General features: G+C 47.3%; 1 protein-coding gene across 1 annotated transcript; it reads left to right on the top strand.

Moving 5' to 3' along the window:
• The first annotated feature begins 22,938 nt into the window (after window positions 1–22,938).
• LOC123091454 (transcription factor VIP1) lies at window positions 22,939–26,546 on the top strand. Its single transcript, XM_044512965.1, has 4 exons — window positions 22,939–23,547; window positions 23,758–23,890; window positions 25,789–25,873; window positions 25,998–26,546. Exons 1-4 carry the CDS (start codon window positions 23,033–23,035, stop codon window positions 26,252–26,254), a joined length of 990 nt encoding a protein of 329 aa, XP_044368900.1. The 5' UTR covers window positions 22,939–23,032; the 3' UTR covers window positions 26,255–26,546.
• The last annotated feature ends 1,018 nt before the right edge of the window (window positions 26,547–27,564 follow it).

The following is a 27,564-nucleotide window of genomic DNA, read 5'->3' as shown; positions in this document are numbered from 1 at the left end:
AAATTCCTCAGCTGGTCCCTCTCTGCTGAAGAAAAAGGCCACTGCTAGACGAGGCACTCGCCCAAGTCCTCACAAGAAGCAGATCGCCTTCCATGTACCTTCTGATGATGATGAGGCTGATGATGAATTTGCCGTGAGGGCCTTGAGGAATCTGGCCTTGATGGCATAGCAGAGGAGCTTGGCCATGAGGGCATTGAAGGTGAAGCACTAGACTTGTGTGCAGGCTTCTTGGACATAGCCTTATTGGGCTGACTGGCAGAGGCCTAGCAGAGGCAGCAGCAGCAGCAGTGTCAACGTTGAATTTCCTCACTGCTTCCTTTGCTTGCTTAGCCAGTTTGGCTTGGCGCTTTGCCCATTCGTCAGGATAATCCTCACCGCGCTTGAGGCTAGTGGGATCCGCAACTGGCCTGGTGCCAATGGAAGTCTTGGGCATGGAGGTTGAGTGCGAATCTCTTCATGTACTTGGGAGTTACATACATGTACTTCCTCCATTCCCGTGCCCATCTCCTTTCAATCCTCTATATGCGCACCTTGCGCTGATTTTTGTTCTCCTTACCAAACTTGGCCTCATCAGGTGTGCAATAGCCTGCGTAAATGTCCTCAGGGATCTCAAAAGCAGTCATGACATCAGGCTTCTTTCCTCCCTTTTGTGGCTTCTTTCCATCTGCCATTTTCTTCAGTTGAGGAATTTGAACAATTGAATTCTCTGAAGAAGTATGCAACTTTTCTTCGAGGAACGCTGCAAATGAGTTAAGTTGACGATAACCTAGTGATTCAGCAGCGGACATTTGTACATGTAAACACAGTGTAGTTGCGAGGAATTTGGAGAGGTCATATGCGTTCTCAGAGGGTTTTTCAAAAGAGGAACAAGTTTGAGGAATTTGACCAGATGAGTCTTGAGGAATTTCACTAAGCGTTCTTTGTCTTAGGTTCCAGAGTTGTGTAGATTGAAAATCCACACAATTGAGGAATCTTGAAGAAAATCATAGCTTAGAGAAACAAATCAAGAACAGATGACATGTGAGGTGTTTGTGTGTGTGAAGAATTGAAGAATAAACACCTTTGAAGATTTTCAGAAAAACTTGAGAATCAAAGCGAGCAGTTAAAAGTAACTTTTAATTACCCGAAGTGAAGAACACGACGAACTGGGAAGAACAGATGTGAAGTTCGTCAGTTCAGATCTTCCACGCCCTAACTTGGCGGAGGAAAACGGCTACGGCGGCGGCGGAGTGAAGATTTCCGCGGCCGGCGCGAGTACGACAGCGACGAGGTCGAGGCAGTGAAGCTCTTCCTCACCGGCGACGATGGAGTAGCAGCGGCACTAGGGTTTGAGAAGCTCGAGCGGGAGAGAGAGTTCGAGCGGAGTAAAGGAAGTGAGGAAGGGGTGAGGGGGTATTTATAGTCGCAGTGAAAAACTGTTCGCCCGAAGATTTAGGACGAACCTACCCCTGACCCTTCTCATCCGCATGACATGTGTCACCCATGTACTGTGAGGTGGCGATTGTGTAGGATCGTGGGTGAATAGATAAATATATCGTGGGATGCGGAACGGTTTGAGCGGCAAAGCCGAAAATTCAGATAAGATAAGTTTTAAAGTTCCGTTCGCAATTTCTTCAGCTGTCAAGGACACAGTGAAGAATTTGAACGAGTTTCAAATAGAACGCATATGAGGAATTTGTGAATAGACTGGATTGATTTTAGCATAGAGGGGGAAGGGTCCGATCACATTCACTTAGCAGAAGAAATCAACTTGAAGAAATAACAATAAGTGAATGTTGTAGAGGACTTAAAACTCATATATATATATATATATATATATATATATATTCGAATGAAGAAAAACACGGGAAAGAGTGAAGACAATGCAAAGTTGAAGAATTTGAAAAACTGAGGAATTTCAAAAACGAAGAAAAACTCAAATTGAAGATTTTCAACTTTGGTTGGTGGCGTAACCCACCGTATAAGAAAGCTGATTTCAGACACCGTGTACAATTGTCGTAGGGCTCTGAGAATCAATTTCTTCACACTTAGAGGGTTAGTCTTCATTGATTGAAGAAAGACATTACTTCGTGTGTTGTGCATCTAAGTCATCAAGTCAGCATAAGTGTTAGGATGTGTGTCCATTTCAGAGAACATTCGAAGATTCTAGGATATTTAGCTCACACCACAACTTGCTACATCTCTTCTCATCCAAGGGCTTTGTGAAGATATCGGCCAATTGATCTTCAGTGCTGACGTGGTCAATGGAGATGTTGCCCTTCAACACATGATCACGAAGAAAATGATGACGAATTTGAATGTGCTTGGTCTTCGAGTGCTAAACTGGGTTATGAGCAATCTTGATGGCACTCTCATTGTCACAGTAGAGAGGCACATTCTTCACGTTGACGCCATAGTCCTTGAGTGTTTGCTTCATCCATAGTAGTTGAGCACAGCACGATCCAGTAGCAATGTACTCAGCTTCTGCAGTGGAGAGAGATACACAGTTCTGTTTCTTCGAGGACCAACAGACCAAAGATCGTCCGAGGAAATGACATGTACCAGATGTTGACTTGCGGTCCACGCGATCACCAGCATAGTCAGAGTCTGAATATCCAATGAGATCAAAAGTGGAGCCCTTGGAATACCATAGTCCAAGTGTTGGTGTGTGAGCTAAGTATCGAAGAATATGCTTCACAGCCTTATGGTGTGATTCCTTCGGTGTAGCTTGAAATCGGGCACACATGCAAACACTAAGCATAATATCCGGCCTAGATGCACATAGGTACAATAGAGAGCCAATCATGGAGCGGTATACCTTTCGATCGAAGTCTTTACCATTTTCATCAGTGCATAGATGGCCATTTATGGGCATTGGAATTTTGACCCATTTGCAATCTTGCATGCTGAATTTCCTCAATACGTCCTTGAGGTATTTCTCCTGAGATATGAATATTCCATTGCGCTGTTGACGAATTTGAAGACCTAAGAAGAATTTCAACTCTCCCATCATAGACATTTGATGTTCTTCACTCATCATATAAGCAAATTCATCACTATATCGTTGGTCAGTACAGCCGGAAATGATATCATCAACATATATTTGGCACACAAACAATTCACCATCATAAGACTTAGTGAAAAGAGTTGGATCGAGTGAACCGGGTTTGAAGCCATTCTTCACGAAGAATTCTTTCAAAGTATCATACCACGCCTGAGGGGCTTGCTTGAGGCCATACAGGGCCTTGTTGAGCTTGAAGACTTTATCAGGATTCTTTGGATCTTCAAAACCTGGGGGTTGAGCAACATATACTTCTTCCTCAATCTTACCATTCAGGAATGCACTTTTCACATCCATTTGTTGTAAGATAATATCATGATGGTTAGCATAGGCAAGTAATATGCGAATAGCCTCAAGTCTAGCAACAGGTGCAAAAGTTTCATCGAAGTCAATTCCTTCAACCTGTGTGTAGCCTTGAGCTACAAGTCGTGCCTTATTCCTCACCACAAGGTCGTTTTCATCTTGCTTGTTGCGGTAGATCCACTTTGTGCCAATAATGTTGTGCTTGCGAGGATCTGGACGTTTGACCAGTTCCCAAACGTTGTTGAGCTCGAAATGATGTAATTCTTCTTGCATGGCTTGAATCCACTTAGGCTCCAGAAATGCTTCATCTACCTTAGTGGGCTCTGTGATAGAGACAAACGCAAAGTGCCCACAAAAGTTAGATAAATGTGAAGCTTTTGAGCGTGTGAGAGGACCTGGTGCTTCAATGTCATCGATGATCTTCTCGATTTGCACTTCATTTGCAATACAAGGATGAGCGGGTTGTCTTCGAGGAATTTGATCCGCATTTTCTTCAGGAGCATTTTCCTCAGCACCATTTTCTTCAGGTGCGCCAGCTCGATGTTCATCATGTACGGGAATGAATTCTTCAGCAGATTCTTCAGTAGGAATGACATCCTCAGTGGCTTTGAACTTGATAGAATCCTCAGGTGCTGGTTCATCTATCACAGAAGGTAGGTGCTCTCTTTGCGAGCCATTAGTTTCATCGAACCGCACATCTACAGTTTCAACAACCTTGTGAAGAACGGTGTTGAAGACTCTGTAGGTGTGCGAGTCCTCCATAACCAAGCATGAAACCCTTACCTGACTTTTGCCTTTGTCAGCGAATATGATATGCTTCAGATGTGATGGTGATAAGGGAGCATCCATCAAGAGATTCTTGTCACCAGTCATGTGATTTGTACATCCACTATCGAGGACCCACTCATTTGCCTTGGGTTGATCATCCTGCAGATGAATTAGTGCAACTTACAAACTCATATACTTCACCAGTGAAGAATATGACATCAGTATCATCAGGTCAATTTCATCAAGTGATTTGAACAGATAATCAGTATGAGGACGTGTGAAATGAAGGTTCATCTCATCATGATTAGCCTGCGTCCTATCAGGCACTGTTCAAGTCTCCAGCAAATTCTTCAGTCGTTTTGAGCACGACTGGAGACCTGACCCTGCACAAGAGATTAGTTATTATTCTTCACCACCCACATCTGGAGGGGTGGAAAAGAATTCATCACTCTGTGAGCACCATATGAGAAAGGTGGCATGGTCGTCAGTCCACTTCGTTTCACATAAGAGGTGTTAGGGTAAGCATATGAATAAGCAGAGAAATTCTTCGAGGACTTATGAACATAATGATTTGAAGAATAATGCACATATTCATAGCCCTTAGCTCTACCCTGCGAAACAGAAGGGTTAGCACGATGATGATCATATGAGGACTTTGATCCTTTTGAGGAATTTGATCCACGTGAGGAATTTGGTCCACCTGAGGACTTGGATCCATATGAAGAATTTGGTTCATATGAAGAATTTGATCTGGAGTTCCTTTTCTTCACAGATGGTGTCATGAGAACATTCACCTGAAGACTTTCAAGGCAACTTTTGGGAACCCAGATTTTCTTCATAGGGGAACCGTTCCTACAGTTAGTCCCAACATATCTAGCAAATACTTCGCCATTCTGATTTTTGAACAGTTTATAGTTAGAGTCAAATGACTCATCAGAAGAATGAGGAGATTCACATGTAAAACCAGATAAGTTGGATGGATCAACTGGAGGTCCCTTTGCAGCAACCCATGAGGTTTTGGGGTACTGCTCAGGCTTCCAATATGTTCCATCAGCATTGAGTTTCCTCTCAAAGGCAATACCCTCTTTCCTAGGGTTTCTGTTGAGGATTTGCTTTTTGAGCACATCACAATGAGTCTGATGCCCTTTGAGGCTTTTGTACATGCCTGTCATGTACAATTCCTTCAACCCTGCATCATCAGTGATACTTGCATTGGCCTCAGATGAGGAATTAGTGACAGCAGAGACATATGAAGAATTTGTAGCATTAGAAGCATTTGAACATTCAGGTGAGGAATTAGCAGTTTCACGTTCAATGCACTTCAGACATGGCGGAACAAATTCTTCCTGGGTAGCGCTGATTTGTTGAGCAAGTAATGAACCATGCTCCTTCTGAAGATCTTCATAATCCACTCTTAACTTCTCAAGATCTTGCTTTCTTTGAAGAAATTCATAAGAAAGCTTCTCGTGATCAGATAAGAGAGTGTTATGATGACCTTGAAGATTGTCAAACCTGGACTGAAGTCTCTGAAGATTTTCAGTCAAGGTTTTAGTGCGATCCATTTCTTCACCCAACATATCATCACTTTTGTCTAGCATGTTTTGAACCTTTTCAAAAGCCTTTTGTTGTTTCACAGCAATTTTAGCAAGTTTAGAGTAGTTGGGTTTGAGATTTTCATCAGATTCATCCTCACTTGAGTCAGAGGAGGCATATTTAGTTACCTTGGCACCCTTTGCCATGAAGCAATAGGTGGGAGCGTAGTCATCATTGCCTTCATCAGCCTTGTTGGTGGAGTCGTTTTCTTCAGAGTTGAAGATAGACTTGCTGACGAATGCAGTAGCGAGAGCTAGGCTTGCCACACCAGACTCTGACTCCTCAGATGCCTCCTCGTCCTCATGTTCCTCAGATTCAGCCTCAGAGTCCATTTCCTTGCCAATGAATTCCCGAGCCTTCTTAGAGCTGCTCTTCTTGTGAGATGAAGACGTCGAGGATTTTGATGATGAAGACTTTGAAGATTTCTTCTTCTTCTTTGCGTCATCAGAACTGTAATCCTTGTATTTCTTCTTCTTTGATTCCTTATCCCATTGAGGACAATCTTGGATGTAGTGACCAGGTTTCTTACATTTGTGGCATAGCCTCTTCTTGTGGTCACTGGATGAGGAATCATTGCTCCTTGAGGGTTTTCCAAAGAGACCACGTCTTGAGAACTTCTGAAATTTCTTCACGAGCAATGCAAGTTCCTGGCTCAGTTCTTCAGGGTCACCAAGGCTGCTAGCAGAGTCTTCATCTTCAGACTCAGAGACTGCCTTGGCCTTCAAAGCACGTGATCTGCCATAGCTCAAACCGTAGAGATCTCTCTTCTCAGCAAGCTGGAACTCATGAGTGTTTAGCCTCTTGAGGATATCAGCGGGATCAAGTGACTTGTAGTCAGCACGCTCTTGAATCATCAGTGCTAGAGTGTCAAATGAGGAATCTAGCAATCTCAGCAATTTCTTCACCACCTCATGGTCGGTGATGTCAGTGGCGCCAAGCGCTTGAAGCTCATTTGAGATGTCAGTGAGGCGATCAAAGGTTTGCTGAACATTTTCATTGTCGAGTCTCTTGAAGCGGTTGAAGAGATTGTGAAGAACGTCAACACGAGAGTCACGTTGAGTTGAGACTCCTTCATTTACTTTGGACAGCCTATCCCAGATAAGCTTAGTAGTTTCCAAAGCACTCACTCTTCCATACTGTCCTTTGCTCAGATGACCACATATGATATTCTTCACTTGAGAATCGAGTTGCTTGAATCTCTTCACATCAGTAGCGTTCAGAGAGGGTGAGACTGTGGGAACACCATTTTCCACAACATACCAGAGATCGTTGTCAATTGCCTCAAGATGCATTCGCATCTTGTTCTTATAGTAGGGGTAGTCTGTTCCATCGAAGGTAGGACACCCAGCAGAGACCTTGATCATACCTGCGGTCGACATAACTAAAACTCCAGGCGGTTAAACCAAAATCACACAGAACAAGGGAGTGCCTTGCTCTGATACCAATTGAAAGTGCGTTATATCGACTAGAGGGGGGGTGAATAGACGATTTTTATAAATTTTTCACCAAGGAATTTGCCGGTGAGGAAATTCCTAAATGAAGAACTACTAGCAGCGGAATAAGTACTCATAAGTAAACATAACAGAACACAAGCATAGTCATCATGTCAAGATGAAGACAAACACAAAGTACAGAAAGTGTAAACACAGGATAACACAAGAAAGAAGACGGACAGACTGAAGAAATTGATCTAAGGAAATTGAGAAAGTCTTCAGTCAAAGTCTTCAAACAGATATGAATAGGCACACTACAACAGACATGAGGAAATGAAAGAGTTGAGGAAATAGAACCAGTGGGCTTGGTGAAGACAATGATTTTGTAGACCAGTTCCAACTGCTGTCTCAGTTGTACATCTGGTTGGAGCGGCTGAGTTTTAAACTCGAGGACTCCCAGTCCCGGACACACAGTCCTCACCGTATTCTCCTTGAGCTAAGGTCACACAGACCTCGCCCAATCACTCGTGGTAAGTCTTTAGGTGACTTCTGAACCTTCACAAACTTGGTCACTCGGCGATCCACAATTCCTCTTGGATGCTCTAGACCTTGACGCCTAACCATCTGGAAGAAGCATAGTCTTCAAAGGTAACAAGCGTCGGATCCGCACAGGATCAATCTCTTCAGTGATGCTCAATCACTTTGGGTTTGTAGGTGTTGGGTTGGATTTTCCTCACTTGATGATTTTTGCTCAAAGTCCTCGGAGGATGGGATGCTCTCAATTGAAAAGTGTCAGTTTCTCTCGGAGCAGCCAACCAGCTAGTGGTTGAAGGGGCGGCTATTTATAGCCTAGGGAGCAGCCCGACATGATAAGACATAAATGCCCTTGTCTAATATGACCGTTAGGTGGGTAGATATTTTGGAACCGCTGGCGCATAGCACAGCAACGGTCGGAATTTTGACTATCAAAATCCTCAGGGCTATCATGTTCCTCACTATGTAGGTAATCCACACTGGTGAATTCCTAACTCCTCAGTCAGAACAAATTTCTCAGAGACCAGAAGAACTTCGTCTCTGTCACTGAAGAATATGACTGAACTGTATGAGATTTCCAAAGGCTTCACTCGAAGGGATTGGTAGGTGTAGGATTTTGAGTTGAGCATCACATGGAAATTTTTCCTTAGTATTTCCTCGACTCCCTTTAACAGTACGGTGTTTCCTATGACTCAAGAAAGAGAAAATGAAACTACGAAAACAAAAGTCTTCAGGCTTCATGTTCGTCGAATGAATACCAAGTCTTCAAGGTCACACCAATTTCTTCACTTTCAAAGTCTACAGAAAGTCTTCAGATATCCAAAGTCTTCAGACGAAGAACTTCATTTTTAGGGGTCGAATTTCTCTATAAATATCAAACTCCTCATAGACTTATAAATGTGTGTACACTCACAAACGCATCAGTCCCTTAACCTATAAGTCTTCAATACACCAAAATCACTAAGGGGCACTAGATGCACTTACACTCGCGGGTACACGTAGGAGCGCATTTTTTTGAAGCCGGCACAACAAAATCACTCCACTATATATAAAAGCAGGAGCCTTAGCGCGTGCTTTACTAGGGTTCCTCTCGTTCACTCTCTCATGCTCTGCAGATCTAAGCAAGACATAGGTGGCCACACTCTCTCTCTCAGCTCACGGCTGGTCACAAATCCGGCCGGACAATCTCGACCGAGGCAGGGGGTGTAGGTGCATCGTTCACGCTGTCGTCGGCGGTGAGGGAGGAGACCAACGGGTGCCCACGCGTCCCGATCGGCGGCCGTGTCATTCTCTCCGAGAGAGCGCCGGCTCGGGAGGGCCTCCAACCCCTTCTTCCCCCTGCGGTATTGTGGCCAAGATGCGGCCTCCCGACGCTGTCTTTTCCACATGCCGACGACCCTCAGGTATATATTCCTTCGAAACCTGCCTTGCTCTACTGCCCTAGCTCTTCCCCCTTTGTGTGGATCCTTTTCTACTTCCGTCCGTTGTTCCAAAGCCACCTAGACTTCTACTATTATTAGAAGTAAAGCTAGTTCATACAGTCAACTCAAAGCGTTGGTTCAAACAGGGAAGAAAGTGGGAAAGTTGTAGCATGAATCTAGGACTTGGTTCTAAGAGGAAACGGGGGAAAGTAGTAATATCTGTCACTGTTTAAATAACCGTATTTCGTATTTGCGCAAACAGGGATGTTTGTCTCCATATCGTTTCGGGATGTCTGTCTCCGTATCGTTTCTATCCGCGCAATCAAAAGCACACACCTCAGTTTTAGTACAACTGCGCAAAATGAGATAGCTATCCCTCGTTGCCGTCGTCTAACCTCCCGTCTTCAAGGTATCCCTACATTGGTAGTAACTAAGGTAGAATGACCAACGCAATCTAAAAGAAGCTGATTCGTATGTTTTACTTCCTGATTGCAGTGCAGGGACGAGTGAAAACAACTGCATCCTAGTCTAGAATGCACTTTCTACCAGTTCATCCATGGACCGAGGACTAGCTGGCACGGCTGCACGGCAGATTTTTGGACAAGTGCGCGGACAAGAGGCATTGTGGTCTGCTTATTTCTGCAAATAGCGGTGCTTAAATTTAGTGGAATGCACAAGAATTTCACCTGGTCAGTACACTGCATGGTTCAGTTCAGCATTCCAGCTGAGACCACAATTATAATTGGTTATTCTGGAATGAGAGAACCTAACCCTGGATGGTGGCAACAAGAAAAAACCAGAGTGAACTCCAGGAAATTTAAGCCTGCCAGGAGGGCCTTTGCTCAGAGAAGCCTTGCTTGTTTTTTCCTGATTTGTAAACCTTCTCACAACTTTGTCTTTTGTTGTGAACTAGTATATGTTTGTTATGTTCTATGAATCATTGAGATGTATAAAACTACTTAACTTATGCTTTTCAAGATTTTTATGAAGACGAGTTTAATGTGAGTGTTCCACATGAGCGCTGGACTAGCGTTGAACGTTTGGAATATATTACATTGTGGCCTCAATTAACTGCATGAACCACTGTAACAAGATACATAGTTGCTTATATGTCAGACAGCAGATTTTTGATTGTTAGCTGGTCGATAGCCTTGTGTTGAAGCGAGCTGAGCCAATGTGCCGTGTTTGCACAACTGCTTACAAGTGGGGTAGCACCAACAGTGTTTACAAGTACTTATGTATACGTTGGTGCACGGTTCTCGAACGAGTGCTCTATTTCATCAAAACACACACTGCTCGTATGATAAACCGTGACAACTTATGTCTTACCATGCCATATTCATGAAAAAACTAGTGAGGACGCATCTGTTTCGGCAACAATTACGATGGTTCTCACATGATTCACGGGCACACAAAAGTAGCAGCAGTTCCCATAGATGGATTCAAACAGAGTACTAGCCCCAGAGGGGTCGATAACAGGCAAGGTTCGGATAATTAGACACAATCCAAACTACTATTAAACACTAGTTGGGGCAACTATTTCATGCCTCGATCTAATTTGGGCTGGATACAAGACGGACCTTGCCATGAACATCATCGAGGACGTCCCACAACAGCTCAATCCTGTGAACCTTCATGAAGACAACCTTGTGGCCTTGCCACTGATAAACTTGTTTGTGGAGGCATGCCACATCATCTTCCTGCGTAAGCTTGACAAGAACAGTATGCCTCACAAACGAAGGAGTAGCTTTGAACTTCTTGTGCTTCAGTACACCCTGGACAACACGCCTGACAACAGTGATGCTGGAATACACCTCTTCATTGGTATAACCGCAAATGGCTTCCAGGATCCAACAGCCTAAGAACTATGTTTTCCCAGTGCATATATTCAGGTCGTCCGCCTCATAGCGAGTGACATGCACAACCACACAATCCTTGTCTGCATCAGGGCTCTAATTGAAACAGAAACAAATTCTGAATTACTTTTCAGTATAAGAAACACAAGTTATTTAAACCACTATGTATAGCATGGCATCGAAGCTAATAAAATTTTGCATTATTAATCATCACATACTTCCTTTTCTAAAAAAATCACCACGTACTTACATGAAAAACCACAATCGAGATCGGCAAAGAAGGAAATCACCTTGGGCAGCTCAGCGGGGGGGGGGACACATCCTCGAAGGGGGAAAACTGCTCCTGCAGTGCCATTGGGGTTGTTACCTCAAACGAGGCGTTGACCATCTCAGTAGTGGCCGTGAGCGTATCTGGAGTCGGCTCGGTGGTTGCCTCCATCTTCTTGGAGCTCTCTGTCTCGTGGGGATCAGCCTCCCGCGTCTGCTCCAATATCAGCAGATCTTTGCCTGGTTCTCCTTGGTCCATCATGAAACTGGCGAATACTAGGAGACCACCGAAAGGAAAACACAATCGCAATGACAATAAAACAAAAAAGAGAGTGAGGATCGGTTACTGCTTTGCAAAAGTTCTTTTTTTTCTCTGAACAAAAATCTACCAACATCACGAATCCGCTTACCTTCCCTTCGTTGGGAGAGAAGAACAGTGGCAGATGCGAGTGTTGCCTTTCTTGAAGACGGTGAGGGAGAAGGGGATTCAACGAAGAGTGAAATGATGGTTGCTTTGTCCGTCAAACTTAGACTGCGGGGAGGTGGGGTTTTGTGATACGACGGCTCGTTACTGCCGCGCTACGACCGGGGTGACTCTCCGCCTGCATACTGCCTTCTAATTTGGTGGATGGCATTTAGCCCGCGCGCTGCATGGCCCGCATGTCGGTGAACAGAAGTATAACGGCATTCAGTAGAGGGAGACGTTTCAATGACCTAGGAGGAGCCAGAAACGGTAGAGTGTCTCCACTGTACTAGTAGTAATTATTTTTCTGGGTAGCTGTAGAGTGTCTCCACTGTACTAGTAGTAATTGTTTCTCTGGGCCCAACACAAAACCGCCAATCCACACTAGTAAATAGTAAAATCAATTCAAAAGGCGCTACCCACACCCAGCACACCGCCCCCCCCCCCAAAAAAAAAGTTGGGTGCTCTTCTTCCTCCTTGCTCCCACCCAGCTCACGTCAGCTCGCTCCACTCGTACCCCCAAATTCCTCACCTCACTCCTACAGAAAACCCTAGCTCCCCTTCTTCCTCACTCCTACAGAAAACCCCCAGCTCCCCTTCTTCTTCGCTCGCACTACAACTAGGTTCGTCATTCGTTACTCTGCTCAAATCTGTGAGCGCGACGCGACGCCCTCGAGGAAAATGGAGTCGGCTGACCCCAGCACCAAGAAGATGAGGCTCCCGCCAGCGGTGACGCCTGTTGTAGATCCCGCACCCGGCAGCAAGGGGAGAAGCGGCGACCCCGCCCCCACCGGATCCCAGGAACCCGTAGAATCTCGGGTGGACCGCATCAGTGATCTCCCGGACGCCGTCCTTGGGGAGATCATCTTGCTTCTCCCCACCAAGGATTGCTGCCGCACCCAAGTCCTCTCAATTAGGTGGCGCCCTCTATGGCGCGTCGTGCCCCTTAATCTCGACTGTCGTCAGCTATCTCTCTTCAATGATTTTGAAATCCCCAGAGCCATCATCTCCTCCCACCAGGGCTCCGTTCAAAGCCTCTGCATCCCGTTATGCTACCTGAGCAAGCATACCATGCCCTGCACGGTGGACGCCTGGCTGAAATCCCCTAAATTCACAGAACTACAGCTGCTTGAGTTCTACTATTCCCCTAGAAATCACATACCACATACCGAACGCCATGAACTTGTGCCCTCAGCACCGATGTCCATCTTGCGGTTTTCCTCCTCTCTCCACACCGCCACCTTTGCGCTGTGCTACCTACCAGACAATCTGGTACTAAACCTTCGACTCCCATTTCTCAAGAAACTTTCACTTGTGCGGGTTCGTATATCGGAGGCCTCATTGCACAGCATCATCCACTCCAGTTGCCCTGCGCTGGAGTGCTTGGTGCTTGTTTTCACAGTTAGAATCGGTTGTCTCCAAATAAAGTCGCCTAACCTTGTAAGAATTGGAATTTCTTTTGACGGAAGGCAGCTCATCATCCAAGATGCCCCTTCACTTCAAAGGTTGATCCTTGATTCTAGTTATTCACCGTTGCAAATAACCGTCCTCTCTGCGCCTAAACTGGAGACCTTGGGTGTAATACATGATCTCTGTGCTCATTTCAATATGGTGTTTGGCTCCACAGTTCTTCAGGTACTTTATATTATCATCTACACTTGTAACCATAAGCTGCATTTTAAATTTCTGCGCATAATTTATATATCATCTTGGAGTACACATTTTGTACTAATATTATGTTCTATGCTCAATGAAGAGTTTCTCCATGGATGGCCTATCAATGGTGCTGGATTCTGTCAAGATCTTATATATCCAAATGAATAGTTTTGAACTAAACAAGATTATTGGCTTGCTGCAATGCTTTCCATGTCTGGAGAAGTTGTATATAAAGGTGATAATTTCACGCACATTGGAAGCCCGCATATAGTGTACTAGAATTAACCGTTCAGTTGTTGCTCTTTCGACACTCTTCTTTTAGACCTTAACTGTTTTCAATCTTCATGTCTATTTAGGCAACAGGACGGGGTAAGAAAGTTATAACCAATCGGTGGATTCGTAAGCATCGGGATTTTCTCACTTCTCATGAGATTCGATTGAAGACAATAACGCTAGAACGATATGTAGCCAACCGTGCAAACACAAGATTTGTCACATTCTTCCTGCTGAATGCGAGGTTACTATTGTCCATCAGGCTTAAGTTTATCAGCAGCATGGTTTTGATGGATGGGTATGTCGAAGAGCAAAAAAGGAGTTTCAGGTGGGCAAAAGAGCTTCTGAACGTGCCGGGCTTCTATTTACAACATATTGTGGTCATAATCCAGTAAATTTTACGACCCAGGATGTTCATTCTATGGACCTGACCGATCCATTTGACTGTGACTGCCGAAAACAGTGCTGGAGTTAGATGTTGTTGCCCTTTTCAATCTGGTTTTTTTGTAAACCTGATGAACAATCAACCCTCGTGCTTTTGTACAGTTTGTAAGCTGGAGTTAGATGTTCCTGCCCTTTTCAACTCGGCTGTGGCTGTCATATTTTCTTTGAAACAAGGCAAATGGCTTGCCATTCGTTTAATTTAGAGTGAAATATTGTAACAAATCACAACCAAGGGAAATAACATCACTCACGTCGGCTGCTTGAGCTCACTGTGCATTACAGAAGCCAAGTGATTAGCCCCCACCAGCACCCACAAACTTATTTCGAACTAGCACATCAAATGGGCTGTAGATTTTCATAGGAAAGGCTGCATGACCATGACAGATTTGGATTCTGACATTTGGGACCTGCGAGGAAATAGCCTATCCAAGGTGGTGTTGATTTACTAGCCAGTTAACAAACGATTCTGCCTACCAGCCGTTGGATTGACATCCAACATCTGTCGTGTATCTTCTATCTCTTGTCTTCTTCTTCCTCCAGCCGCCCAAACCAAACCACCCCGTCGGCTCTTCCTGCTCCCGCCTCCCATGGCTGGCTGCGCCTCCGCCGCCCTACCGTACGTACCCTCCAATGTTGGCCAGTCCCTCCCTCTATTCCCCCACACGTCATGTTATTCTCCAGCGACGTCAGCCCCAACACGCACCCGTGCCCGAACCAGTCAACCCTCGTACTCCCCTCCGCCTGCGACTGGACCGGCGCATCTTCAACGGCTCCTGTTCGTTCCGTCCGAGGCCTCGCCGTCGTCCTCCGCCTTGCGGCCTTGGTTCGCTCGCCGTGCGCGGTGCGCCGCCCTCTTGCGTTGTCAACATCGTCAACAACCGAGAGGAACAAGGAGATGACTGTACGTGGAGAGGATGACAGTAGGGACCCACCAGCGTCATGGCAGTACGCAAGCAAGTGCCTCTATAGTACAAGCCCAAAAATATGGTTCCTCCTAATGGTTGGACATCTGGGGCTCACGCCATTGTCAACGTAGTCAATAAATGAGAGAATTACACTACGAGCGGCTGACACCAGGGACCCAGCAAGTCGCGCAGTTTTTTTTGAGGAACAAGCAGTTGTTATTTATACTAGTTTTAGCGACGGATCAGGGTAACAACGGGGCTGTGCGGGGGCTGTGGCCCGTCTAGCCAGGGTTTTATTTATGTTTACCACATCATGAGCCCAGTTGTGTTTTTTTCTTGCTGAAAATGGCTAGCCCAGTTCTATTTTTTTAAAGAAATACCCAAACAAGGCCTACTTGCTTTATCGGCCCTGCTGGGCTGCAAATCTTTCAAGACGATGAGAGTTTCATTCGGTTTGCCCAGAAATGGCCTGTACATTTTTAAAACACATCAAACCGGGAATTAGTTTCAATTTTTTTCATTACAAGATCTTAAATTCCATTGATTTTTATGCGTGGACAATTATTTGGATTTTATATTTATATAAATTATTTTTCAAAATAGTTTGAATGTGAATCGATATTTCTGGATTAAAAACAGTTGACTGCACCGAAATATGCAAAATTTCGTATAGTTTTTAACCGTGGACACAATATGGGGTGTAATGCTAACAAAAAGAAGATGGGATCCAAAAAAATCTTAAGAATTAGCAAATGGGTTGTACATTATTAGAAATAATGGCAGATGGGTTGTATGCTGTTTTCCACAGATTTGAGGCTGACTTGTGCGCCTACTACAGGCTGACGCGTATGCTTTCATAAAAAAAAGGTTGACGCACACGCAATGCCCTGTCAACTTAGTCAACACACGAGAGCAGTGACTGTTGGATGTCCATCCAATGGCTGTCGTGCTTCTTCAATCTCTGCTCTTCATGCTCCAGCCGCTCAAACAAGCGCCGGCGGGACTGCCTGCTCCCTCCTCCCGCGGCCGGCTATGCTGCCGCGCAGGCCTCACGGCCCCACCGTACTCCCATCGCTGGCCTAGCCATCCCTCTACTCACCCACACATGTTGTTATTCTCCGGCGACGGCAGACAAACCAGTAAAACCTCGTACTCCTCCGTGTGGGAAACAACTGCCGAGTATTCCCTGGCTCCGTGTCGTTCCCTTCCTAGGCCTCGCCGTCGTCCACCGCCCTGGTGCTCTCGGCGCGGCCTGGTCAACGTGGTCAATGAATGACATCCATCGGAAGTGGACTGTACGTGGAGAGGCTGACAGCTGGGTCCACGGCCGCACGCAAGGAAATGCCTCCTTATTACGCGCAAAATAATGATTCCTCCACCTGACAGCTAGGACCCACAAGAAGGGCCTATGTATTTCGTGAAAAAAACGTTCCCCCCGCTGACAGGTCGGACCCACCAGCTATATCTTCACACGCAAGGAAGTGCCTCCTTATTACGCCCAAAAAAATGAATACCCCCTGCTAGCTGGGACCCACCATATTGTTGGGCTGACTTGTGGGCCTACTAAGTTGACGGGGACGGAGGGCTTTGTCAACTTAGTCAATACTCCAGTGACCGTATGATGTCCATCCAACGGCCATAGTGCTTCTTCAACCTCTGGTCTTCTTGCTCCAGCCGCCCAAAGCAGCGCCGGTCATGCCACCTGCTCCTGCCTCCCGTGGCCGGCTGTGCTACCGCCTGCTCCTGCCTCTCGTGGCCCGGCTCCGCGTCGTCCCCTTCCTAGGCCTCGCCGTCGTCCACCGCCGTGGTGCTCTCGGCGCGGCGTGGTCAATGTGGTCAACGACCGACTTCCATCCGAAGAGTACTGTACGTGGAGAGGCTGACAGCTGGGTCCACGACAGCCGCAAGGAAGTGCCTCCTTATTACGCGAAAAATAATTATTCCTCCACCTGACAGTGGGGACCCATCGCACGGGCCACCAGTATTTGGCGAAAAAATCGTTTCCCCCTGACTGCTGGGACCCACCGGACGGGCCACCATATTTCGTGAAAAAAACGTTTCCCCCGCTGTCAGCTCAGACCCACCGGAAGTGCCTCCTTATTACGCACAAAAAAATGAATACTCCCCCGGCTAGCTGGGACCCACCTTGGTGGGAGGCTGTCTTGTGGGCCTACTAAGTTGACGGGGACGAAGGGCTTTGTGAACTTAGTCAATATGAACGATTCTAGCTCCAGTGACCGTACGATGTCCATCCAACGGCCGTAGTGCTTCTTCAACCTCTGGTCTTCTTGCTCCAGCCGCCCAAAGCAGCGCCAGGCGTGCCGCATGCTCTTGCCTCCCGTGGCCGGCTGTGCTGCCGCGGAGGCCTCACTGCCCCCTACTATTCCCACCGCTGGCCAGGCCCTGCGGCGACGGTAGCCTCACACCGCAGCCGAACCAGTGAACCCTCGTACTCCTCTCCGCGCGGGCTTCCACTGCCGCGTCTTCCCCGGCTCCGCGTCGTCCCCTTCCTAGGCCTCGTCGTCGTCCACCGCCATGGGGCTCTCCGTGCGGCGTGGTCAACATGGTCAAGGAACGACTTCCATCGAAAGAGTACTGTACGTGGAGAGGCCGACAGCTGGGTCCACGGCCACAGCCCAGTTTTTTTGTGATTTGCCAAGTGTCGCTTTGTCAGGCCTGTTGGGCTGCAAATCTTTCAAGACGAGGAGAGCTTTCATTCGGCTGTCCGAGAAACTGGCCCGTCAGTAATGAGAAATGGGATGTACATTTTTAAAACACATCAAACCGGCAATTAGTTTCAAATATTTTTTTTCATTTCAAGATTTTAAATTACATTAATTTTTATGCATGGAGAATTTGTTGGATTTTATATTGATATACATTTATTTTTAAAATCAGTTTGAATGTCAGTCAAAATTTCGGGATTAAAAACAGTTCGGACCGCACCGAAATATGCAAAATTTCATATAATTTTTTAACCGTGGCCACAATATGGGATGTAATGCTAACAAAAAGAATATGGGCTCCAAAAAAACCCTTAAGAATTAGCAAATGGGTTGTAAATTATTAGAAATAATGGCAGATGGGATGTATGCTGTTTTCCACAGATTTGAGGCTCTCCTGAAAAAAAGGTTGACGCACAAGCAGTGACGGTTGGATGTCCATCCAACGGCCGTCGTGCTTCTTCAATCTCTGCTCTTCCTGCTCCAGCCACTCAAACAAGCGCCGGCGGGACTGCCTGCTCCCTCCTCCCCGTGGCCGTCTGTGCTGCCGCGCAGGCCTCACCGCCCCACCGTACTCCCATCGCTGGCCTAGTCATCCCTCTACTCACCCACACCTGTTATTATTCTCCGAAGACGGCAAACGAACCAGTAAACCCTCGTACAGTTGTACTCCCCTCCACGTGGGAAACAACTGCCGAGTCTTCCCTACCTCCGTGTCATCCCCTTCCTAGGCCTCGTCGTCGTCCACCGCCGTGGTGTTCTCGGCGATGCGTGGTCAATGTGGTCAACGACCGACTTCCATCGAAAGAGTACTGTGCATGGAGACGCTGACAGCTGGGTCCACGGCCGCAGCAAGGAAGTGCCTCCTTATTACGCGCAAAATAATTATTCCTCCACCTGACAGGGGGGACCCACCGGACGGGCCACCGTATTTTGCAAAAAAAAATGTTTCCCCCCTGACTGCTGGGACCCACCAGCTACACCTTTGCACTCAAGGAAGTGCGTCCGGGCAAAAAAAATGATTTGCCCCCTTGACTGCTGGGACCCACCAGCTACATCTTCGCACACAAGGAAGTGCGTCCGGGCAAAAAAAAATGATTCACCCCCCTGACTGCTGGGACCCACCAGCTACATCTTCGCAGGCAAGGAAGTGCCTGACAGTCAGGACCCACCTGGTCGAAGTGTACGTAGCGTTGTCATTCTGGTCGCGAACATGTATGTATATACTGGTCGATGTAGAGGCACGCACGTAGCATGTACATGTACGTACAGCAGCGAGGGTGCAAGAAAGAAAATCCGGACACATACGTACATACGGGCAGGGTCTCGAACGCCTACTCGCGCGTACATACATGGCTGGGTCGGAACGGAGAAACAGCGTCGTCGTCGTGTTCATGGGGAGGCAACGGAATGCGTCGTGTTCATCGGGAGGCAACAGAACGCGTGGGAGCCAACCGGCTGGGTCGGAACGAAATGCATGGTCGTGTTCATCGGGAGGGCTTGGACGGAACAGGCGATGAAAACGAGGCCTGGCGTACTGCACAACGGAGGAAACGGACCTCCTACGTTCGGAACGGGGTCCTGTTGATCGTGAGGGGTGTGGCGTACCGCAAAACGGAGGAAACGGACCTCCTACGGTCGAAACGGGGTCCTGTTGATCGGGAAGGGTGTGGCATACCGCAAAACGGACGAAACAGATTTGTGTTGGAGAGCTACGGTCGAAACGGGGGTCATGTTCATCGGGAAGGGTGTGGCGTACCGCAAAACGGGACTCCACGGGATACTGTTCATCTCCACCGTCGACCTCCTCCAGCCTCCACGGGCTACCGTCGACCTCCTCCAGCCTCCACGGGCTCCTGTTCATCCAGCCTCCACCGCGCGCTACTCCACCGGCTACTGTTCAACCACCCCTCCATCGTCTACTGTTCATCCAGCCCTCCACCATCTACTGTTCATCCAACCCTCCACACCACGGGCGCCTACTCAACCACCCCTCCACGGCCACCCCTCCACCGTCTACTGTTCAGCCCTCCACACCACGAGGTCCTATTCATCCAGAGGCAACGCCACCGCTTACTATTCATCCACCCCCCCGGCAACGCTCACTGTTCATCCAATCGATCAGCTTCAGTTAGCAGCAGTAGCGAAGGAATCGCTCCATCGGGTTCAGTTAACAGCCATCGATCGATCGCTTGGGTTCAGTAACGCGTAGCCTGCAGTGCAATCGCTCGGGTTCAGTTAGAGCCCAACGCCTCGCTTGGGTTTAGTTAGAGCCAATGCCTCGCACGTGTACGTGAGAAACGCGCATCGCTCGGCCCCCGACCTCCCACCGTAACTGGCAACTCCCCGAAATTTTCCTCCCCCTCGCTTCTACCACGGTTTTTTCCGTCATGGACGGCCCAAAGAATGTCATGCAGCTGCGTCTCCGGCCCGTCCAGGACGAAAAGCCCATTTTCTGTCATGATTTTTTGTCATAGAAGTAGGATCCCACCACATCTATGATGATACCGGGTTTTGTCATAATTATCGTCATAGAAGTGTCATATGTATGACAGAATTAATTTTCATTCGGTCCAAAATGTCACGGATGTATCTTTTTTTTGTAGTGTTGCTAGAGTTCCAATCATAAGTGCATATGATCCAAGAAGAGAAAGTATGTTAGCTTATGCCTCTCCCTCAAATAGAATTGCAATAGTGATTACCGGTCTAGTAACGTAGTCAATTGCTTAGGGACAATTTCACAACTCCTACCACCACTTTTCCACACTCGCTATATTTACTTTATTGCTTCTTTATCTAAACAACCCCTAGTTTATATTTACGTGTTCTTTATTATCTTGCAAACCTATCCTATCACACCTACAAAGTACTTCTAGTTTCATACTTGTTCTAGGTAAAGCGAACATTAAGCGTGCGTAGAGTCGTATCAGTGGCAGATAGGACTTGAGAGAATATTTGTTCTACCTTTAGCTCCTCATTGGGTTCGACACTCTTACTTATCGAAAGAGGCTACAATTATCCCCTATACTTGTATAGTCTTCTTTAGTTGTTTCTTCCTCTTTTGTTTTTTTCCTTTTCCTCACCTTGAGGAAACTTTGTATTGTCTCTGTTTCTTTTTCATTAATAAAATGTTGTGGGGTGCAAGCCCTGCAGTCTTCAAGGTCAAAAAAAATTATCCCCTATACTTGTGGGTTACACGGTGTAATACCTTACTCCAGCGTTTTGGTGGATTGCATCGAGGGGCTGAGGATGAACTAGTACAGTGGATGAACTAGCCTCAGGAGGTGAGGTGTTCTTGGGCTCAGGAGAGCTGGTGAGGTGGTCGAGTGAGAATGGATCTGATCCTTTGTCTGCTCTTTCCCTCTCGATTCGACCTTCCCTTCTATGGTGGTGGCTAAGTCCTATTTATAGTGGCCTGGGTCCTCTTCCCAAATGTTGGCGGGAAGGGATCCCACAACGTCCAGATTTGAAGGGGGACAAGAAGTACATCCTATCCTGACTAAAGTGGTCTTCGCCTTCGAAAGCCTCTGGTCGTGACGCCGCGGTGGGCTCGGCGATGACCTCCGTCCTGTCGTCCTGACGGTCTTGGTCTTGTTGCACCAGAATGAAAACCTTTGGCTGATTCCTCGGGACTCCACGCCTGCTGCTTGCCTCCTTTGCACCAAAGAGGAAACTGGTACTCTGCGCCCGCTGGCGCCCGTCTGGCCTTGGTCGTCATGGCTCACGTCAGCTGAGCCTCGTGAGGTGCGCCTTGCATAGAACTCTCCGCCCCTCGGGAGCCAGCCTAAGGAGGATCCCCTTGGAGGTCTTAGCGTCGCTCGCCTCGCGAGGGTCTTGAGTTGTTGATGCCGAAGCTGGCCGTACCAGATCGTCGATGGAGCCACGTAGTGGGCCGCAGGCAGGCAAATCCGGGTACCCCCGTATCCAGAACGCCGACACGCCGATCAATGTGATCGACGGGAGAGAGAAAACCAGATCATAGGACAGGGAAAAGACTCTTTAGAGCAGCCGATCAACACGACCGACGAATGAACACTAGGTACGGGCGACGCGGTCCCCGGTGGCGATCATGGAGATCGATGCCCTGAGAGCGGTGCGGTACGGAAGCAGCAGCGACGGCTAGGGTTGTGGATCGAGGTTAGGTTAATATCATGTAAAAGGAATAGAGAGAAGATTGATGTAATGGATGATGTATTTGCTTGAGCCTTATGGGCATATGTATAAAAGTACATAATCTACTTGAAGTATAAGACAATGTTGAATAAATCCTACTTATCCTATCTTTTCTAACTAATCACGATACTCAACAGAAGCTACCACGGCCACAATCAATGATGCATAGCTTGAACAATACTAGTCCGAAATTCGCAAAAGGGGATAATAAACTGCAAACAATACAACACTGTAGGTTGAATTTTAGAAAGGGGTCTAGGACACATCTAGATGTGACATAGTTATGTCACATCTAAGCTGATGTTCACTTTATTTGTGGTCTATTTTTTGTCCTAGTTTTTTTTCTTATTGCTGCATTATATATTTGTGAAAGCTTAAACGTAACATTCTTAAAAACATCTAAATGTAAATTAGACAAACTGTTTAGAAAATGATGACAGTTGAAAGTTAAACCGAAACCCCTCTTGGTGGTTGGCATTGGCACGTACCCTTGCTGCCGATGCCATAGGGTCGTCCGTCCGCGGAGACCGACAAGGCAGCAGCAAAACGCACGGACCAGTTGCTCCCTCCCGGCAATCACCAGAACGCCACGTACACCCGCTAGCCCCCAAGCCGCCGGGGCCCACATGTCATTAATTTTCAAGTAAAGCGCAAGGAACAGCCAAACAGCGACCGCACAGCGACAGGGGGTGCTCTTTTTCTCGGAACCACGCGGCGTTCCTTCCACGGCCAACGCAGAGTTACCGTTTCGCCCCTCACCATCCTTTTCCCATACACCCACCTCATGCACCAGAGACACATCGCGCCGTCGGTACACGGGCACGTTCGCGCCCCTACCTCTGGCTGCACCATCGTAGACCGGGTTCAGTCAATCTTCGGTGTCCCCCGAGGGGAATTACTGCCACTTCACACCGCCGGATATTCCTCCCCTCCCCGCACCCACCGCACAAACCACACGCCGTATCAACCGTGGACTCTGCCTCATGATGCGCGCGGGCGGCATCGGGTTCATGCACCGTGTCCACGCCGAAACGAGCCGCAGCCTCCGCCCTTCCTCCCCACTTTGACTCTTGTACCAGCCCCCCCACCTCGAGCTCCCCCCCGACGCATACGCCCACCCGCATCTACTCCCCCTCCGGCTCCGAGCGAACCCCGCGCCGACCAGACCTTGACCGCCGCCATGGACCCGCGCTTCCCGCCGCCGGCGCCGTCCTCTGCTGCTGGTGGTGCGCCGCGCGGCCACCGGCGGGCCCACTCCGAGACCTTCATCCGCTTCCCCGACGCGGACCTGCTGCTCGACCCGGACAGCGACTTCTCCTTCTCCGACCTCGACTTCCCCTCCCTCTCCGACGACTCCCCCGCCGTCTCCTCCGACCCCAACCCGCCTCCCCCGCCGCTGCCGCCGCAGCAGCAGGGGGCTGCCGCGTCCCCGTCGCCGGCGCCGCGGCCGCCCGGTGGCGGGGGCGCGCATATGAGGAGCCTCTCGCTCGACGCCGCCTTCTTCGACGGCCTCGCGCTGCAGGGAGGAGGCGGAGGCGGGGCGGGGCATAAGAGGAGCGGCTCCATGGATGGAGCCAGCTCGCCGTCCGACGGCGAGTCTGCGCTGTCCGGTGGGCTGCCGGACTACGCCAAGAAGGCCATTCCCGCCGAGAGGCTCGCTGAGCTCGCGCTCCTCGACCCCAAGCGCGCTAAGAGGTGAGGTCCTCTTCGGCACTTCCCTTTCACTTTATCCGTGGAGCGAAGCTTGATAGATCCAAGGGTAGTTTGCTACTAGTTCTAGTGTCCTGCGTTACTGGCATCCAGCTCCTTGCTCGTGCTACCTAATTTTGAGTTTCCAGGGTTTCCTGTGGTTAAGTCAAGTTATATTTTAGCTGTGGTTTCATGGCGGTGGTCTCTGCTGTGCAGGATTCTCGCGAACAGACAGTCGGCCGCGAGGTCCAAGGAGAGGAAGATCAAATACACAGGCGAGCTGGAGAGGAAGGTGCAGACGCTGCAGACAGAGGCGACCACGCTCTCGGCACAGCTCACGCTTCTTCAGGTGCGTATAATTGATCTGTGTTGTTTGTAGTCCGTAGAGGCAAAGTATGACAGCATGCTTGCTTGAGCCAAACCTAATTAATTGACTAGCTGAAGCCAATATTCTGTCTGATCAGTCTACATTAGTTGGTTGCTTTCCTTAATTGTTGGACAAGTGTGGAAACTGCATTGGTAACACTTGTATGAACCTGACTAATTCAAAGCTTGCGTCCTGAAAGAAGCAACCAGGATAAACAAACGATTGCCTTCGACTACAACTTCTTGTTCATTACCCTCCCTAATAAAATACTGCTTTATTATCTTAGCTTATCTGTTTCCCTTATGTAACTTGGCTTTTGAACAGTTCTCATTACAGCATTTGTTGACATTTCTATGAGCATTTCCTTTATAAATCAGTAACTAATTTCTCTTCTTAGATTTAATTAGGACATTCTCTTTGTTTATTCTCCGGAGGGATTTCGTAAAATTACACTTTAATGATGTCCACTTGTATTTTATTATATCTGAGGGTCACAACATATACTGGGTCCGAGATGATGTGTTACCCTCTGTTTTCTGATTCTCATCTGACATTCAGTGAAGATTATGTTTTTTGACCCCGCCACTTAGTTGTTTCCAATCATCGAGTTGCTAGAGCTTTTGATAATTGATTTTGATTGTTCAAGCGTAGTGGATGACATGATCCTAATGAGTTTAATTCTTCATTTGGTAGTTAGTTTACACATATTGCTGTCTGTCACCGCGAAATGCAAATATCACTTCTGCTTCCAGAGGACTCACCATTTTGTTGTTGACTTTTTTTTTGTTGTTTGTCTCACTTTTGCTTGTTATAGTATATAGATCTTAGGACACATCCGCCCACCTTTAATGAATGTGTAGTACAAATTTATCATAATTATGTTGCAAAACTTCCTTGCTACACTGAAGCTATAACCTATCAGCCTATGTGGAGAAAACTTGTTGCACTAGGTTAGCTCCCCAAGGTTGATTTGTTGTTTCTATAGCAATCCATAAAAAATATCATGAGTCAAGTGCTTCTCTACCTGTATATACTGCCTATTTTCTTTTTATTTGAGTTCTTTCCTTACGAGAGAGGGGCCCGGCTGGAAGAGAAGAACCTTACAATACTAAATTACATGAGCATGTAGTGGATTTCCTGTATAGCCTTGAATAGCTAACTGTTAATTTCTAGTTACACACATATATTGTTAAGGGAAAGTATGACACGCGTACATATATGAATGCTCTGGAGCATAAAAAGCTAGGAACGTTGTCCGCCTACGTCCACGACGGCAGGAGGAACTAATGTGTTGTTGCTTTAATAGTGGCGCTGCTCTAATTATACGCTTGCGAATGTATGCGGACACCGTCCGCCTGCATCCCTATAAAAAGCTGGTCCTGTAGTTGATGTGACTACTACATGATTTGTTGCACCCAAAAGTAGGTGGGATAATGCAGGCGCCTCTGCTTGATAGCTGGTCATGTCAGAAACAGGGGAAGTGATGGTCTATTTGAAAGCTAATTTGATTGAAGATGTTGGAACCAAATGGGTGGTGTTAGGGTGAAGCTTTGGCTTGGTGGGCAGGGAGACAGTAACAGAAGATTCATCTTTTTCTCTAGAAAGCTTCGCCAGTGCTGAACATCTTATTTACGCTGGAAAAAGAAATAAGGAAGCGAAAAAGATTTATTAAGACCTGATCCATAATCAATACTAATAAAATTTTGTAGTAGAGCTAGGGAACTTTGTATTCTTGGTAATGCTATTTTCTGAGTATGACGACATCAAATTTATACTCCACTGGCAGTTGTGTTTGTGATTGCTCATCAGGCCTCTGAGTGTGATAACCAATATTTTGTTGCATCATCTTACAGTCTCTGTGTTTTCTTTTGGTAACCCAGAGGGATACTTCTGGTTTAACTGTTGAGAACAGAGAGCTCAAACTCCGGTTGCAGTCCATGGAAGAACAAGCCAAACTTCGAGATGGTATGTCCTAGTCTTGTTTTCGAAGTTTGCTAGTCGTTGTAATATATAGGCTCAGAACAAAAATCATCCTGTTCCGTGAACATTTAAGGCATCTGAGGGTCGACCATGTATCTGTTCCGTGCAGCTCTGAATGATGCCCTGAGAGAAGAAGTGCAGCGGCTTAAGATAGCGGCAGGTCAAGTTCCAAACATGAATGGAAACCCCTTCGGCGGAGGGCTGCATCAGCATCAGCAACAGCAGCAGCAGATTCCGAACTATTTCTCGCAGCAGCAGATGCACTACCAAGGTCATCAGCATCACCACCCCCAAAACCACTCCCAGAATTCTTCAAATGGAGGCCAGTCACTGAGTGGTCAGAGCGACTCCATGGATTTCATGTGAGGAGTCTCTGGGCAACCTCGGGGCGCATACCGACCATAGTTCGGTAGCTGTAAAGATAACTGATGTATACTGTATGCACATGAATCATTCGTAGGGTAGCTAGATGTTCTTTGTACCATTAATCAAGAAAATTCATCCGTGTGTGTCGCAGTTGATCATCTCTCTTTCTTTTGGGGTTCATGCATGCCTTAGCCTGAAGTCTGAACGAACCATGCTTGACATGTTGCCTGTAGTTGTCACCCTGTAAAGGTGTTATAGTGAATGGAATGGTTTCTGGTTGGAAGTCTTGAAATTTTCTGGTTTCCGGTTGGTGAATGGTGTCTGGTAAGCAGGTGTCGTCAACTGGCGGTGCATACAAAGATTTTAGCTACCGGTTTAGGGGAAATACCGGTAGATTTGACTGCCGTGGGTACTGCCGGTAACCACAGTTTTACTGTTCAAGAAAAGCATATGCAAAATTCAACTGGCTTTGTCTAGAATTGTCAAAATCCTTTCACATCTGCTTGGAATGCTGAAGGTGTGCGGTTGGGCTATCTCACTCGCTTGACGGAACGAGACCATATGTCGGGAGCTGATGTGATGAATGATGTGCATCCACCTGGAAATATCGGTTCGTCCCCTTTCCTAGTGTCTTTCGGCGCGGAAGGTAACACTGCTTGAGACACCTTGTCGTTTCTGTTGAATCATACATTGTACTCTCTCCGTAACTGAATATAAGAATGTTTAGATCACTAAGTATTACCCCTCCGTCACCGTCAAAAACGCTTTACATTATGGGACGGAGGGAGTACTATATACCTATTACTAATTGACACAGTTAAAGTATGTTGGAAGTGTTGGGGAACGTAGCATGCAATTTCAAAAAAAATTCTACGCTTACGCAAGATCTATCTAGGAAATGCATAGAAACGAGGGAAAGAATGTGTCTACGTATCCTCGTAGACCGTAAACGAAAGCGTTTCACAACGCGGTTGATGTAGTCGAACTTTCTTCGCGATCCACCGATCGAGTACCAACGCATGGCACCTCCGAGTTCTGCACACGTTCAGCTCGATGACGTCTCTCGCCTTCTTGATCCAGCAAGTTGTCGAGGTAGTAGATGAGTTCCGTCAGCACGACGGCGTGGTGACGGTGATGATGAAGTGATCCACGCACGTGGGAGTAAACGATGGAGGGGGGCGCCGCACACGGTTAACAATTGTCTGTGATGTGCTAGGGGGCGCCCCCCCACATATATATAGGTGGGAGGGAGAGGGGAGAGGCCAGGAGGCGTCCCAACTAGGACCGAAACCTACTTGGGTTCCTCCTTG

Source organism: Triticum aestivum, chromosome 4B, assembly GCF_018294505.1.
Source record: "Triticum aestivum cultivar Chinese Spring chromosome 4B, IWGSC CS RefSeq v2.1, whole genome shotgun sequence".
NCBI classification, from domain to species: domain Eukaryota; kingdom Viridiplantae; phylum Streptophyta; class Magnoliopsida; order Poales; family Poaceae; genus Triticum; species Triticum aestivum.
Note: the sequence above shows the minus strand (reverse complement) of the source record. Positions and strands in the feature narration are given on the sequence as shown.